General features: G+C 50.8%; 1 protein-coding gene across 1 annotated transcript; it reads left to right on the forward strand.

Annotated features, from left to right (window-relative positions):
- The first annotated feature begins 8579 nt into the window (after nucleotides 1-8579).
- On the forward strand, nucleotides 8580-13868 carry LOC135378945 (uncharacterized). Its single transcript, XM_064612168.1, has one exon. It carries the CDS (start codon nucleotides 8580-8582, stop codon nucleotides 13866-13868), a length of 5289 nt encoding a protein of 1762 aa, XP_064468238.1.
- Nucleotides 13869-14439: the final 571 nt, after the last annotated feature.

Consider the following 14439-nt stretch of genomic DNA (forward strand, 5'->3'; position numbering starts at 1 on the left):
TGTTCTTTAGCTTCATGAGTCTGTTCAAGGCCTTCCACCTACCCGCCCACCCCTAATGCACTCGACTTTTAGTACATTGTGCTGCTTGAGTAGTGCTAGTGTGCGATAAGTACAGAACGTCGTTCGCCTGCGCCTTCGCCCTTATTCATATCGGGCTTGTTTCGCAGCGAAATACCATGATGCGATTTGTGTCAAGATTAGATTAAAGAAGACCGTGAGCCCTTGGCAGGGGCATCATGATGTAGCATCCTGCTGCTCACTTGCAACAGGTGCGGGTGCCGACCGGACTTCCAATCTGAACTAATCGTAGGAAAGGCCTGCAAGCAGGCGACCAGAGGGATAATAAAGGCCTATCAGATGACAAAATTAAAACGTAGGTGTATCAGTCAACCTTCGTTGCACGTATTTATCAAGGAGTTGAAATGCCTAAATAAATACTTGTGCGACCGTGAAGTCAGCATTCACGTGCAGTACGTGGGAGGTAAATGTATGTAGCTTCTGGTCTGGCTCCTGCTGCAAGCTGGCTGTCTGCATGTAAGCTGGTGCTTGTTCATTAAACCTTTGATAGATTCTGTAGCCAGTGCCCGTGTTGCGTGCGTCTCTTTGCCCCTGCTTTGGTGCGCTGTTTTTTTTTTCTTTTTTTTGTGTGTGTGTGCTTTGTGTCTTTCACTCGTGGCACACGACATCATCGCCGCATCGGCGAGTGTTTGAAATTCAAAATTACAGATTAAGATGGCTTCTATGGCTGCACGCAGAGAAACAGATACTCATGGAACGATGCGACAGCACGACGGGGCACGTGTTTCGCCGTGTTTGCGGCTCCTCCCGACAAAGGTCAACACATCCGACTACAGTGGATACGGGTTTACGAGGGAATCCACGGCAAGGAAGCAGCAGACCACCTGTCCCATGACGCTACTGCTCTACAGGATAGATCCGCACATTCCACATGCATAGAGTAACTACAAGCATACCCAATGCACTGGAATCATTACGCCACCGCTTCTGGCTGAACATTCCCCTTGGTCACGTGTTCCTAGAGCGTATCGCGGTATTGGGACATCCTCCTCACCAGACTGCACCTCAGGGTGTCAGAGCCACCGAGAACATGCTGCTCGGCTGCGTACTATACACAGCGGGTCGCGTAGTGCTATTCACTGCATTGCACGTGGATACGTCAACGGACCTCGGTGACTCGCCAGCTGTCTATAGGCCAAGCTGTGTTCCACACTGATTAGGCTTTTCATTCTGGCTATGAGCGGCGTACAGATGTGGACAGATGGAGAGAGCACAGTAGGAAGGAGTGAGGGACAGGGGGGTTAGTATGCGTCCTGGGCCGACTTCAAGGGGAACTGTGCCGACATTCGTCTGGAAAGTCTTCGGAAAACCCAGGAAAACCTCAGACAGCACAGCCGGTGGTAGGAATCGAACCCACCGCCTCCCAGTCGTCAGCACGACCTTGGCTACCACCAAAGAGCGGGACGCCTTAACCCGCTCGGCCCGTGTCTTCCCATTTCGCCTATTCCCATTTTGCCTAATGCTTCTTAGCAGATTATCTCGCCATCCCTTAGCAGGTTCACCGACCTCGAACTGCAGGGGGTCCCATTTGGCCTAACGTATGCTGCAGACAGTCCCACTTCGCCTACTAATCCGTGTTAGGTAAGAAAGAAGGCGGTCCTCTGGCATGCTGCCAAAAGTCAATTTCGAATCTTCATATAGCTTTACATGCAACCTAGTTGGTTTCACTGAAGCATGAGGTCTGTATTTATAATTCATATTACACTAGGGTTTCTTCCCTCATCTGTTGGTTCACAAATATAGACTGTGCAAGAGTGAAAACATAGTTTTTATTTACATTTTTTTAAATTAAAAGGGCAGCTTTGTTTTCTGCACTTCAAAATTCTTCCAAATTTGCAGCTCTACTCAATATGCATTAGATATCCAACGGCATCGAGGTACGACATCATGTCCCGTTCGCCATTCTGAATTATTGACTGCTCAATGACATTCTTAAGTAGCATCACAACTTTTTATTAATTCCAACACCCTACGCCGGCTTTTTCAACTGACCCTAAGTGATTTGGGAGAAATTCACAGCACACCCTGGAGGAGACTAGAATTTGTACGACACCGACCAGAAAAGGAATTCCTGTCGGAAAATATTTCCGTGTATAACTCCCACCGTTAGATAATGCGCAGGCCCTCTTCAGAGCACCTTTTTACCGAATAACGCGCGCGTTATACACCGGAAAATACGGTAGTTAGGTTGAACGTGGGTTAAGGCGTCTCGCTCGGTGGTGTCGTGCTAACTGGGAGGCGGTGGGTTCGAATCCTACCACCGGTTGTGCTGTCTGAGGTTTTCCCTGGGTTTTCCGAAGACTTTCGAGACGAATACCGGCACAGTTCCCCCTGAAGTCTGCCCAAGACGCATATTAACCCCCTATCCCCCCACTCCTTCCTGCTGTCCTTTCTCCATCTGTTCTCATCTGTACGTCGCTCATAGCAACCTCTCATCTCCACATAGCCACATCTCGCTCATAGCCACCTCGCCGTCGCTCATAGCTTCGCGGCGCTAACACGAAAGAAAAAAAAAAGAGTTAAATTAAACACGACTATAGTGACACCAGTTTCCATATTTAACATCGCTCAGGTGACACTGAACATGGCTCGAAGCCTTGTTTCATTCGTCATGCTGTCCATCAGGAGTCACTATGTAAAATGTTTGTAAAATGTTTTTGTTATATTTGTACATTATATTTACACCTTATATTTGCAAATGTAAAGGGTATTTGTTTCGGACGACGTAAGGTAGTTGTCCGACGAGCACATTGATTTCTTGCACACGTCATCATCGGGTCGGAGCGTGTAAGTAACGCCCACTTGCCGACAGTCCCGTTTTGCCTAATGAGATTGCACGGCAGTCCCATTTCGCCTAACGGCTGTTACCCCTCCCGCCTCTTTAATCCGATAATCCGGGTTAGGCAAAATGGGAATAGGCGAAATGGGATGTAACCGCTCGGCCATGCCGCTGGTCTGATTTTGTTGTATGTGAGAACAGGCCCTAAGCGACTGGCGTAGCTGGTCCAATGTAGGATTCAGCCCATCTATTTTTCTTCCTTTTCAAATCAAAATCGTTCGTAAAAGTTTTTAAAAAACTGGTAGACCGCAATAACAAAACGGAAATAACAGTGTACAGTTTCCGAAACGAACACAGGCTTGATATATCCCGCGCTTGGTTCATCCGGTTTCCTTCGCTATCCGGAAATTTTCGTTTGAAACTGCAGGCGTCGGATAAACGGGGGTCGACTGTAGTTGCATGTTAAAAAGTAGAGATGTACATATAAGAAATGGAATCGTATGTCCGCACTGGTGCTGTCACCTGCTGAGACGATATCGGTACAACGCCAAACAAAACACTACTCGCTGGCTAATGACATCGTCTGCTTTCAGACATTTTCGCATTGCATATATGCCCTTGAGGATCCGCACCAAGGCACATTCGAACGAACTGTCCAGCCTATCCCGAAAACTTTACAGGTTTGAGCTGAGCTGTAGCGCCAGGGGGTGCTCCGTGTCCTCTTGCACACTACAAGTCCTACAATTTGGCGTACCGCCAACTTTTACAAGAATAGTGCCTCTAAAGAAATGTTGAGCCACACGCGATACCAAGGACCGCAACATTTTGCAGTGAAAACGATAGGAGGAGTTGTGGTACGTCGATGCGTGCAAGGAAAGAGGACTTCGGGTCTCCGCTTAGCCAAGTACTCCTGGACCTCCCGCCACATACCCTAGCTTCATGCGTTGGCAAGTTATTACAAATAATTATACTGAAGAGATTAGCGTGGACTCTGGAGCACGACCGTTACATCTCAGAATACGTGGCAGCCTACCGGAAAGCCAGAGGCACTCCAGACGCAAGCTCCAGTCGCAACGGAACTGCGAGAGGCAAAGGAATCTTTTTCTTTCGCGTTGAATTTCTGCCTGGACGTGAAGAAGGCGTATGATGATGTCGCATACTCTGCCTGGCGTCTGTTATGGTCTACACGCCATAACAGACGCCAGGATCAATGGACGTCTATTGCGGTATCATATTGATTTCCTGTCAAACAGAACATACGACGTCGTTGTCGGCAGACACATAAGCACCATCGGCCTTTTCAGCGGGGACTCTCCTATGCAGCGTGCTCTCTAACACTATTCAATTTGATCATGGCTAGGATTCACCAAAGAATGCGGTCTACTCCGTATTCCCGACACCTGAGAATCTACGCATGCGATATTTGTAGCCGCATAATTTGCCGGAACAAGGAAAGAATCCGTGAGTCGGCGTAAGTCGCTCTCCTTTCAATCAGTGCAGCATTATCTAGTAGAGGGCTGCAACTCGCACCTGAGAAATCACAGTTCCTTGTGGCATTCGATGTGGGAAGCACGTTGTAAACGCCCCATGACTCTGCGTCAATGGCATCCCTATTCCAAGATGCATATCGTGCAGGTACATCGGCATTACAATCGACAGTGCATTGCGCTGGTCGAAACAAGTTAGTGACGTGTCTCTCGGGGAAAGAAAACCCTAAAACTTCTGAGGAGAATCGCGGGTAATGCATGGGGTTGCTAACACTTCACCAAGCCCTACTTCCATCGAAAATTGTCTACGTGACGTCATATGTCGACCTGTCACCTATATACGCAGCAGCAGACTTTGTAGCGACTTCATCGAGCAGGTAGTAGAGCAGCCGTTGGGATTCCGAGCTTCCCTAGTGTCATCCAAACGTACCTAAAGTCAAGCAACCTGTCTTCATTCGTTCGGAACGCGTTGTACTTCGCTAGTAGATGAAATCGCACTATCGGGGAACACGGGCAGCTTCCTGAGAGACCTACAGGAGATCATCAGCTCACCGCTCGGTCGACTAGCCCTATTACACCGTGACCGTACCCTTCTTCATACTTTATCCGGACCAGCCAGGTTGACGGTATCCAGCTCACTCGAAGCCAAAGCGGCTGGTGCGAACGTTATCAGCGACACGTAGTCCCAGCACACGCTGGTATTCACTGACAGCTCCGTTGATCACCGCACCAAAAGTGCCACCTGCGCCTATTACGTTCCATCCCTCAACATATTCTGGCAAGGAAAATCTCTGAGGTACCCAGTATCATCCGTAACTGCATAGGTACTTGCAATACTACATGCAGCCACTGCCATCCAAGTCACGACGATCAGCAAGGCAGCAGCACACTTCAAGAAGTTATGAACCGTGCATGTGACGACTCTGCGTCAGAAGATTATGTGCTCCAACTATCATACTTGGGTGTTGAGATTTCACTGCAGTGAATTCCTTCGCGTGTTGGGATCAGCGGCAAGGCCGTCTGGCGTCTGGAGCTAGAACTACACCAAACAGAGCATCCTTGAATCCGTGATATTACCGTAAATCGCGGGTCCGATCTACCAATGACAGGGATCCCACGGAAATTCCTAACAACGCTCCACAGGCTCCGTTTACTAACTCGATGCTGCTCAAAACTAGCGCCGTGGATGACGCGAATTGCAGGCACTGTCATAATCCTGAAACCATTGAGCACATCCTAAAGGACTGCTGCGCGTACGAAGAAGGCGCGACAAAAATTTCTTGCAGACTGCAAGAAGTGACATACTGCAGGCCACTGAACACCCCAGTGTGTTGTATTGCCAACTGTAGGGTGGGACAAGCGCAATGCTTGCCCACATCACGCTTCAAAAATAGTACTGCCTTGTATTGTTGACTGATTAGATGAGTCACAGAATTAGTGAGCCCATCTCCCTTATCGTGTTAGCCTACTATTCCCTATATCCTTAATTTACTGATTCGCTTTATTTTCCCCAACAAAGTGAACAACTGAGGCCAGTTCTAAAACTTTTCGTATTGATGAGCCACTGAAGTGTGTACTCATCTTCCTAAAACTCTAAAACTTTTTTTTTCTATTGTCGTACTGCCAACTGTAGGATGGGACAAGCGAAAGCTTTTTCTTTTTTTTTTTGTATTGTACTCTAAAACTCTTCGTCCTAAAAACGTTAACTAGGGCTATGCGCCCCTTTCAGGCAAATGTGCCTTTAGAGTAATGTACGATTATTTTGCTGGTGAAATTGTTGTGAATTCATGACATTGCGTGTGGGAAAAGGCACGCATAATAACCAACATAGTAGTGAGTTTTATTCTATCGTACGCTGTCGCCTTTGCGTACGTAAGGGATAGCCTGGTGGTTCTGTGCAATGTGTAAAGCTCTGTTTATGTCTTGCGCGTGCGCAGAACCACCAACGCTATCCCTTTCGTACGCAAAGGCGATAGCGTACGATATACGAAACCTTACTAGTAATGTGCGTAGCACATCATTTATATTACACAGCAAAAGGAACAACAACAACAACTTTATTTTGAGATGATGAATGGGAAGGAATTGTTGCTTTTAGCAATCGACGTTCATAATATTATGCTCTTCAGTGCTTTCTGTGAAGGGCTGACAGAGGTATTCATGAACCACCAGTTCGCCATTGTGATGCACTACAACAGTTTTCTTGTGTTTTTATACCCGCATTTATGAGGATACCAGAACTATGCACGGGGTGCACCTTACGTGCACCGCAAAAGTCGTTCTTACGTGTCTCCAAACATGTGGTCCGTAAATGCATGTACATCACACCTGCATGTATACAACCTGCATGCACACACAGAGTCCCGTGGACGACGAAGACGCACCACTATCGCGCGCCATGGCCCAAGCCAGTTAGTTCTATCGACACAGTCCCGTTTGCATACAAGCAATAGCCAAGCATTGCGGTTGTCCCATCCTGCAGTTGGCAATACAATAGCATTGGAAGGGCATTGAGCACGTGCTCGGCGTCCGCACAGAAAGCGCAGCAGAAGCTATTGAGAATGAGTCTGAGATTTCACACAACTCCTATGCAAACGCAAACGGGCCCTGGAGTGAAGCCACGAGCCACATGCGGCCCACCGGGACAACCCATCATCACCGATCAGGACTCATGTGCAGGAACTTAATATCTTTTACATTTGGTGACGCGGACATCAAACACCTAAGTCCGGTGAAGAATTTGGCCCTTCACCATCCCACATTTTGCAAGACCACCTACGAACCGCTCCGGAAGTCATCGCTGGAAGTACGGTGGCTGTTCCTCCAAGAACTCGCTAGGCGGTGACGCTTCACACTCAATCAACGACCAGTAATTTCACGGCGCTGCTTCTGCCTCGCACAAGTAGCAACACGCCACGGTCAACTTTGTAGCGGACGACGACAACGACGACAACGATGGCCACGCGCGTGGAGCACCCGCTCTCAGTTCCACCGGCGCGGCCATGGAGACAGGCCACCGTCATCGCCTCTCCGTGGCATACCATCATCGCCGGTCGGGGCTCATGTAGAGGAAGACCACCGTCCTCTACATTTGGTGACCCGGACAAAGAACATCACGTCCGGAGCAATTCGGCCCTTCACCATCCCAAATTTCTGACCACGCCATCGAGCAGCACTACCTCCGGCACACACGGCCCACCTTCACTCCTACCGCACTCTTCGCTCTCTCTCACGTACGCTTCTCTCTTCGCTCAAGTCTTCTCACGCTCCTCACTGCCGGCCGCGACACTCGAGCCTTGCGCTCACCTGCCGGTTGCGGCAGTCGCGGCAGCCGACGCCTCGGCACGCTTAAGCCCGTCTCGGCACCTCACTCACTCCACCTGGGACTATCGAGCTTCGGCTCCCGTGCCGGTCGCGGCATCCCAGGACCACGACACCGAGCGCCTCACTCTCTCTGCGACGGATCGCTGTTCCCGTCCACACCTACCACAAGGATGCCTACCTACACACGGATGCTGTTCCCGTCCTCATCCCCTCTGAAACGCGGCCAACGTGTGCCGTGCCCCTGTTCGACCACGCGTCACCACGTCTATACGCCTACCACGGTCGCCCTTAACTCCAGCTCTTGCGATGCGTCCGCAACGCATCTGACGGCCGGGGGACCCCTGTAGCGGACGACGACAACGACGACAACGATGGCCACGCGCGTGGAGCACCCGCTCTCAGTTCCACCGGCGCGGCCATGGAGACAGGCCACCGTCATCGCCTCTCCGTGGCATACCATCATCGCCGGTCGGGGCTCATGTAGAGGAAGACCACCGTCCTCTACAACCTTCACAGCGTCACACCGCCTCACGCTGATACAAAAACGAAACAACGAACGAATCGAACGGACACTTGTTAGACGACCCCTTAAGGGCCAGACATAAACAGAAGACCACGCATGTAACCGAATACGCGGCAGGTTGGGGCCTGGAACGTGACTTTAACCGAATTGGACTTGGTGATATCTCCCAATGTACGCACTTCTATTTCCGTCTGTTGTACAATAAAGTAGTGTTCGTCTGTCTTCCTAAGAGAGCAGTCGTGTTTTTCTCCTCTGCGGAGCAGCGCCAGTTAGAAGCGATTTTGTACGAGTGACAACCTCACTAAAGAGTCACATTAATATACTACATGGTGCCGAAACCCGGGACTAACTGCGCTGCAATCAGAAAGGCAGACTGCATCTAGACGACATGGACCGCCTAAAGGGCAAAAGAGCCGCGCGACGAGCACAAGTTACGAAACTGGTGAATGAGCTGGCGGAACTTCGAGCCCAAGACAACGTCCACAAGACAACGCTAGAGAGCCTACTCGCCCGACTCATCTCTAACGATACAGAGTTACGACAGATTAACAAAGATGTTGAACCACTACTCAAACCAGATGAGCTCGAGGAAGAGTACCCAACCATCATCGCCTACGAGGACGAAGCTCATGGTGCTATAGCGGAACTTCGAACGAGGATTGCCGAGACGCAGATCACCGAGCAACCGACAACTCAGAACCCGTCTGTGCCCACATCATCAGGAGCGGAAAGACCACGCGCTGGAGCTAAGCTCCCGAAACTACAGCTGCAGTGCTTTGCTGGCGAGTTAACACGCTGGCAAGCATTTTGGGAGCACTACAAGACGACCATACACGACAACACCACCCTTGCGAAGGCTGAGAGGTTCCAATACCTGCGTTCATTACTCCGAGGATCGGCTGCTTCAGCCATCATGGGACTTCAGGCTACGGAGTCATGTTATGATGACGCCATAGAGATCCTGAAGGAGCGATTCGGAGATCGGAGCCGCATCGAGAGGGAACATTTGTCCAGGCTTCGCAATCTGCCTGCCGTGAGATCAACCGGCGACGTACACGGACTGAGAAAGTTGTACGACCACGTCCAGAACCACGTACGCGGACTGCGCGCCCTCGGCGTTTCAAGTGAAAGTTACGCCTCAATGATGGTGGACATTCTGTTTACGTCGCTGCCGCAGGATATGGTGGTTGAGTATCATCGGTTGGCCAGGTATACGTCGACTGACGAACAAGAATCGACCAGCGGATCGGAGTCCGAAGCAGACGAGGGGTTAACAAAGGTACTGAATTTCCTTCGCATTGAAATTGAGAGTCGGGAACGCTCAGGAGTACGAGACCGGAATCAAAATCCAAACAAAGGCAATGGATCCGACAAAAAATCGAGCAGCTTTATTCCAACGGGTGCAGTGCTGCAGAACGGCGTGCAGTTGCAAAACAAGTGCTTCTTCTGCGACGCTTCCGATCACGCTGCGCCACAGTGCCAAGGCCGCCTCTCTCCGTCCGAAAAGAAGAACAAGTTAGCAAAAAATATGCGCTGCTTTAGATGCACAAAAAGAGGCCATCGCTCGAAGGACTGTCGTGCAAGGATTACTTGCGATCACTGCGGAAAACGGCATGCTTCGTCCATGTGCTCCCCTCCTGAGACAGGCGAGAAAAACGAAAGTCAAGTGGAGAGTACAAATATTGTGGCGATAAATACTGCCCCAGTAGAGCAGGACTCCAACGTCCTACTGCAAACGTTTCGAGCATGGTTAACCTCCGGTTCAAAGACCACGTATCTTCGGGGACTAATCGACGGAGGTAGCCAGCGTACCTTCGTGCGCGAAGATGTAGCGAAAAGACTCAAGCTCAAGGTAGTGGGGGAAACGTCACTGCAACTCAACACCTTTGCCAACGATACCACCACTAGAAGACCAGTGGTAAAGGTGAAGATTGTGCAGCTAGTGCTCCATAGCCAATACAACTCCGAAGCGTACATCATCGAGGCCCTGACGATCCCATTTATCTGTAAAGACCTCACTGCCACACCGACGGATAATGAATTCATACGTTCTGTCCGCCGTCACAAAGGATTCATTGCAGACGAGGTGACGTGCCCAAATATTCCCGGCGAATCTGGAATCAGCGTTTTGATTGGGTGCGACCACATGTGGCGGCTGCTGAGCGGTGAAGTATGCCGAAGCAAGGACAACGACAAGTTGGTGGCAATCTCGACAGTTTTTGGATGGACGTTTCAGGGACCAACGACGTTATCTGCCCACCTCGGCATCGACAGCACAACTGCTGTGTGCGTGTTGCGTGTGGGTGTAACAGAGAAACCCCCACCGGACTATCTGAAACGATTCTGGGAGTTGGAGAGCGTGGGAATTGTCGACGATGAAAAGAACAATACGCTGATCAATTCATCCGTCATGGAGGAATTCGAGGAAAATATCACGTTCGTCGATGGTCGATACCAAGTTGCTCTGCCATGGAAAGCAGGGATGGCCACATTGCCCGATAACCTGGAGGTGGCGAAATGCAGGCTACAGAGTCTCGTGCGGCGGCTACAGCGAGATGGCAGCGTGAGGGAGTACGACGACGCCATAAGGGCCTACGCCAAAAACGACCACGCAGAAAGGGCAACTGTCGACGCGCGGGATTCGGACTGCACGTGCTACTACATGCCACATAGAGCGGTGATCCGCGACAGTTCCACTTCCACAAGATTACGGGTCGTCTTCGACGCCTCGTCTCACGGTCACGCAGCCACGTCCTTGAACGACCATCTTGAAAAGGGTCCAAAACTGAATTCCGATCTGATACCCATTTTGCTGCGCTTCCGCATGTACAAGATTGCGATTACGGCAGACATTCAGAAAGCATTCCTGCAAATCAGCATCAGACCATCAGACAGAGATGCATTGCGTTTTCTCTGGTTCTCCAGCCCGCCTTTTCCTGGTGCCCCATTGCCAGCACTTGAACATTGGAGAATGACCCGCGTGCCTTTCGGGACTTCCGCGAGCCCATTTCTGCTTGCGGCTACTCTGCAACATCATCTGCAAAACACGAAAGGAACCGACGAGGACATTGCCGTCACTTTGGCCGGCTCCTTTTACGTAGATGATCTGCTCATGGGTGCCGATACGCTGGACGAAGCAAGGAGAATCACCGCGGGAGCGCAGGCCATAATGCAACGGGCAGGGATGAGGCTGAGCAAGTTGTCATCGAGTGCCATGGAGCTGCAAAGTGTTTTCGAAGAGCTGAACACGGACAACTGCAACGTGAACAAGCGACTGGGAGATACTGAAGACAGAAAAGTCCTTGGCATCGTTTGGGACAGAACTGGTGATAACTTCAGGTTTTCTGCCGAACATCTACTGGTCACCATGACCGCCGCAACGCCGACGAAGCGCAGCGTGTTGCAAACATGTGGCAAGATCTTTGACCCGCTCGGTTTCCTCGCTCCTTATACAATCAGAGCGAAGATTTTATTCCAGAGAATATGGGAGCGAGGACTGGACTGGGACAACGAGCTCCCAGATGACTTGTTACAAGAATGGAAATCATGGTGTGAGGAGTTGCCGAAGCTCGGCATCATTTCACTGGAACGATGCCTTACACCTGTGAATGGGACCGGCTACACGGCGGAGCTACATATATTTACCGACGCCAGCCCTCAAGCCTACGGTGCATGCGTCTTCGTACGGACGGTAGACGACATGGGAGCTGTCAAGGTGGGGCTGCTGTTCGCAAAGTCCCGCGTGGCACCCATCAAGAAGCTCACTCTGCCACGTCTCGAACTGATGGGTGCGGTGATCGGGATTCGAATTGCCAAGCTCGTGCGTGATTCGCTACAAATCCTGTCAGGCGAACCAACCTACTGGACGGATTCCACTATTGTCCTCAGCTGGATCAAGGGTGACTCAATTAGATGGAAACCGTTCGTCAAGAACCGTGTGACGGAGATCCAAAGCAACAGTGACCCATCACAATGGCGACACTGCCCTGGGGCTTCAAACCTAGCCGACGCTCTTACTAGGGGACTGAGAGTGGACGTCCTGGCGGAATACAAACAGTGGTTCATCGGACCAGAATGGATGCGCATTGCACCCGAACTCTGGCCACCAACGAGTACACAGGAAACAGAGCTCGACATGGTACAAGAAGAGCAACGAGTACAAGACGTCGCCGTGAATCACGTGCAGATAAAAGCCGACTTGCTGTTGAATCCCAAAGATTACAGCAACTACCAACGCATATTGCGAGTCACGGCATGGATTTTTCGGTTTGCGGAAAACTGCCGGCGAAGAAACCGCAAGAACGGTCCACTCACCGCTGAGGAAATGGACAGAGCCGAAATATTCTGCATCAAACAAGTACAGAGCGATGCTTACGCAGATGAGGTGCTAGTCCTTTCCCACGGCTTGGCACTACAGAAGTCGTCAAGGATAGCGGAGCTACAGCCATACCTCGACGGGGATGGACTCCTGCGACTCACTGGAAGGCTGCAGTGCGCTGAAGAATCCGAAGAAATTAAACACCCCATTCTGCTGCCAAAGGAGCATGAGCTAACTCGACACATCGTGGAGGCGGCACATCGTCGCACTTTACACGGAGGACTCCAGGCCACGCTCTCGGAGATACGTGAAAAGTGGTGGATCACTCGAGCCAGGCAACTGGTAAAAACAGTCATAAACCAATGCAGAGTATGCGCTCGCTTTCGGGCATGCCATGCAACAGCGCCTACGGCGCCTCTACCTGCAGATCGACTTGAGCGGAGACATCCCTTTGACACCACTGGAATCGATTTTGCCGGTCCACTATATGTAAAGGTGAGCGACACACAGGTGAAATCATACATAGCTCTGTTCACCTGTGCCACCTCAAGGGCCGTCCACCTTGAACTGGTGTCCGACCTGACTTCTAAAGCCTTCGTAATGGCGTTTCGACGTTTCATTTCACGAAGAGGAGTGCCCTCAACAGTGTACAGCGATAACGCCCTCACATTCAAGAGAGCGGAACGTGACATCCGCAATTTATGGAACGTTATCCGAAACGAAGAGGTACAAAACTTCGCTTCCGAACACCGGATACACTGGAAATACATCGTTGAACGTGCCGCCTGGTGGGGTGGATTTTGGGAGAGGATGGTTAGAACTGTAAAGCAGTGCCTCCGACGAGTTCTCGGACGACAATGCTTGACATTTGAGGAGATGACAACTGTCTTGCATGAAGCGGAGGCAACCGTTAACTCTCGTCCACTAACCTACCTCTTCACCTCACCGACCGAGCCAAGTGCACTGACCCCGGCACACCTTTTGATCGGGCGTACTTTGACTGCACTACCTTCGCCACCACCCAGCACTATTAGGCCATCGACTGCAGCAGAGCTAAGAAAGCGATGGAGACACCTCCAAACTGTGGCCGACCAATTTTGGCGACGATGGAGACGCGAATATCTGCTGGAGTTGAAATCTGCCCACGTTGCCAGAGTGGACAACCCAGTGGGGATCAAGGAGGGGGACGTAGCTCTCCTACATGAAGACAAGATTCCACGTCACTTGTGGAAATTAGTTCGAATACTGGAGCTCTACAAGGGAAGGGACGGCCAGGTTCGTTCCTGTGTTGTCAAGTTGCCGTCTGGTCGTATCACACGAAGACCAGTGCAGTTACTCTTCCCATTGGAATGCCTGTAGAAGAAATGAGTTATCAAACTCATTTGGGGGGGAGGATGATACAAAAACGAAACAACGAACGAATCGAACGGACACTTGTTAGACGACCCCTAAAGGGCCAGACATAAACAGAAGACCACGCATGTAACCGAATACGCGGCAGGTTGGGGCCTGGAACGTGACTTTAACCGAATTGGACTTGGTGATATCTCCCAATGTACGCACTTCTATTTCCGTCTGTTGTACAATAAAGTAGTGTTCGTCTGTCTTCCTAAGAGAGCAGTCGTGTTTTTCTCCTCTGCGGAGCAGCGCCAGTTAGAAGCGATTTTGTACGAGTGACAACCTCACTAAAGAGTCACATTAATATACTACACACGCTTCGCGACGGTCCTCCTCGGGCATCCACCAGCGGCACTTTCCCGAGCCCCACGCTCCAGTGCCGGTCGCGGTATGCCGCTACCGACCGCGCCACACTCATCGCCTATGCTAGCGGTCCAGGGCCCCAATCCTCAAGTTTCACATAGCGATCGTTATCGTTATATTTAGAGCTCGCGCGCTCCAAAGCCGCTGTGGTAGGCTCGCGCAAGAGCTC

Source organism: Ornithodoros turicata, chromosome 1 (genome assembly GCF_037126465.1).
Source record: "Ornithodoros turicata isolate Travis chromosome 1, ASM3712646v1, whole genome shotgun sequence".
NCBI lineage: Eukaryota > Metazoa > Arthropoda > Arachnida > Ixodida > Argasidae > Ornithodoros > Ornithodoros turicata.

Coding starts and splice junctions, on each gene's coding strand:
- LOC135378945 (XM_064612168.1), top strand. CDS start 8,580: ATGGACCGCCTAAAGGGCAAAAGAGCCGCGCGACGAGCACAAGTTACG.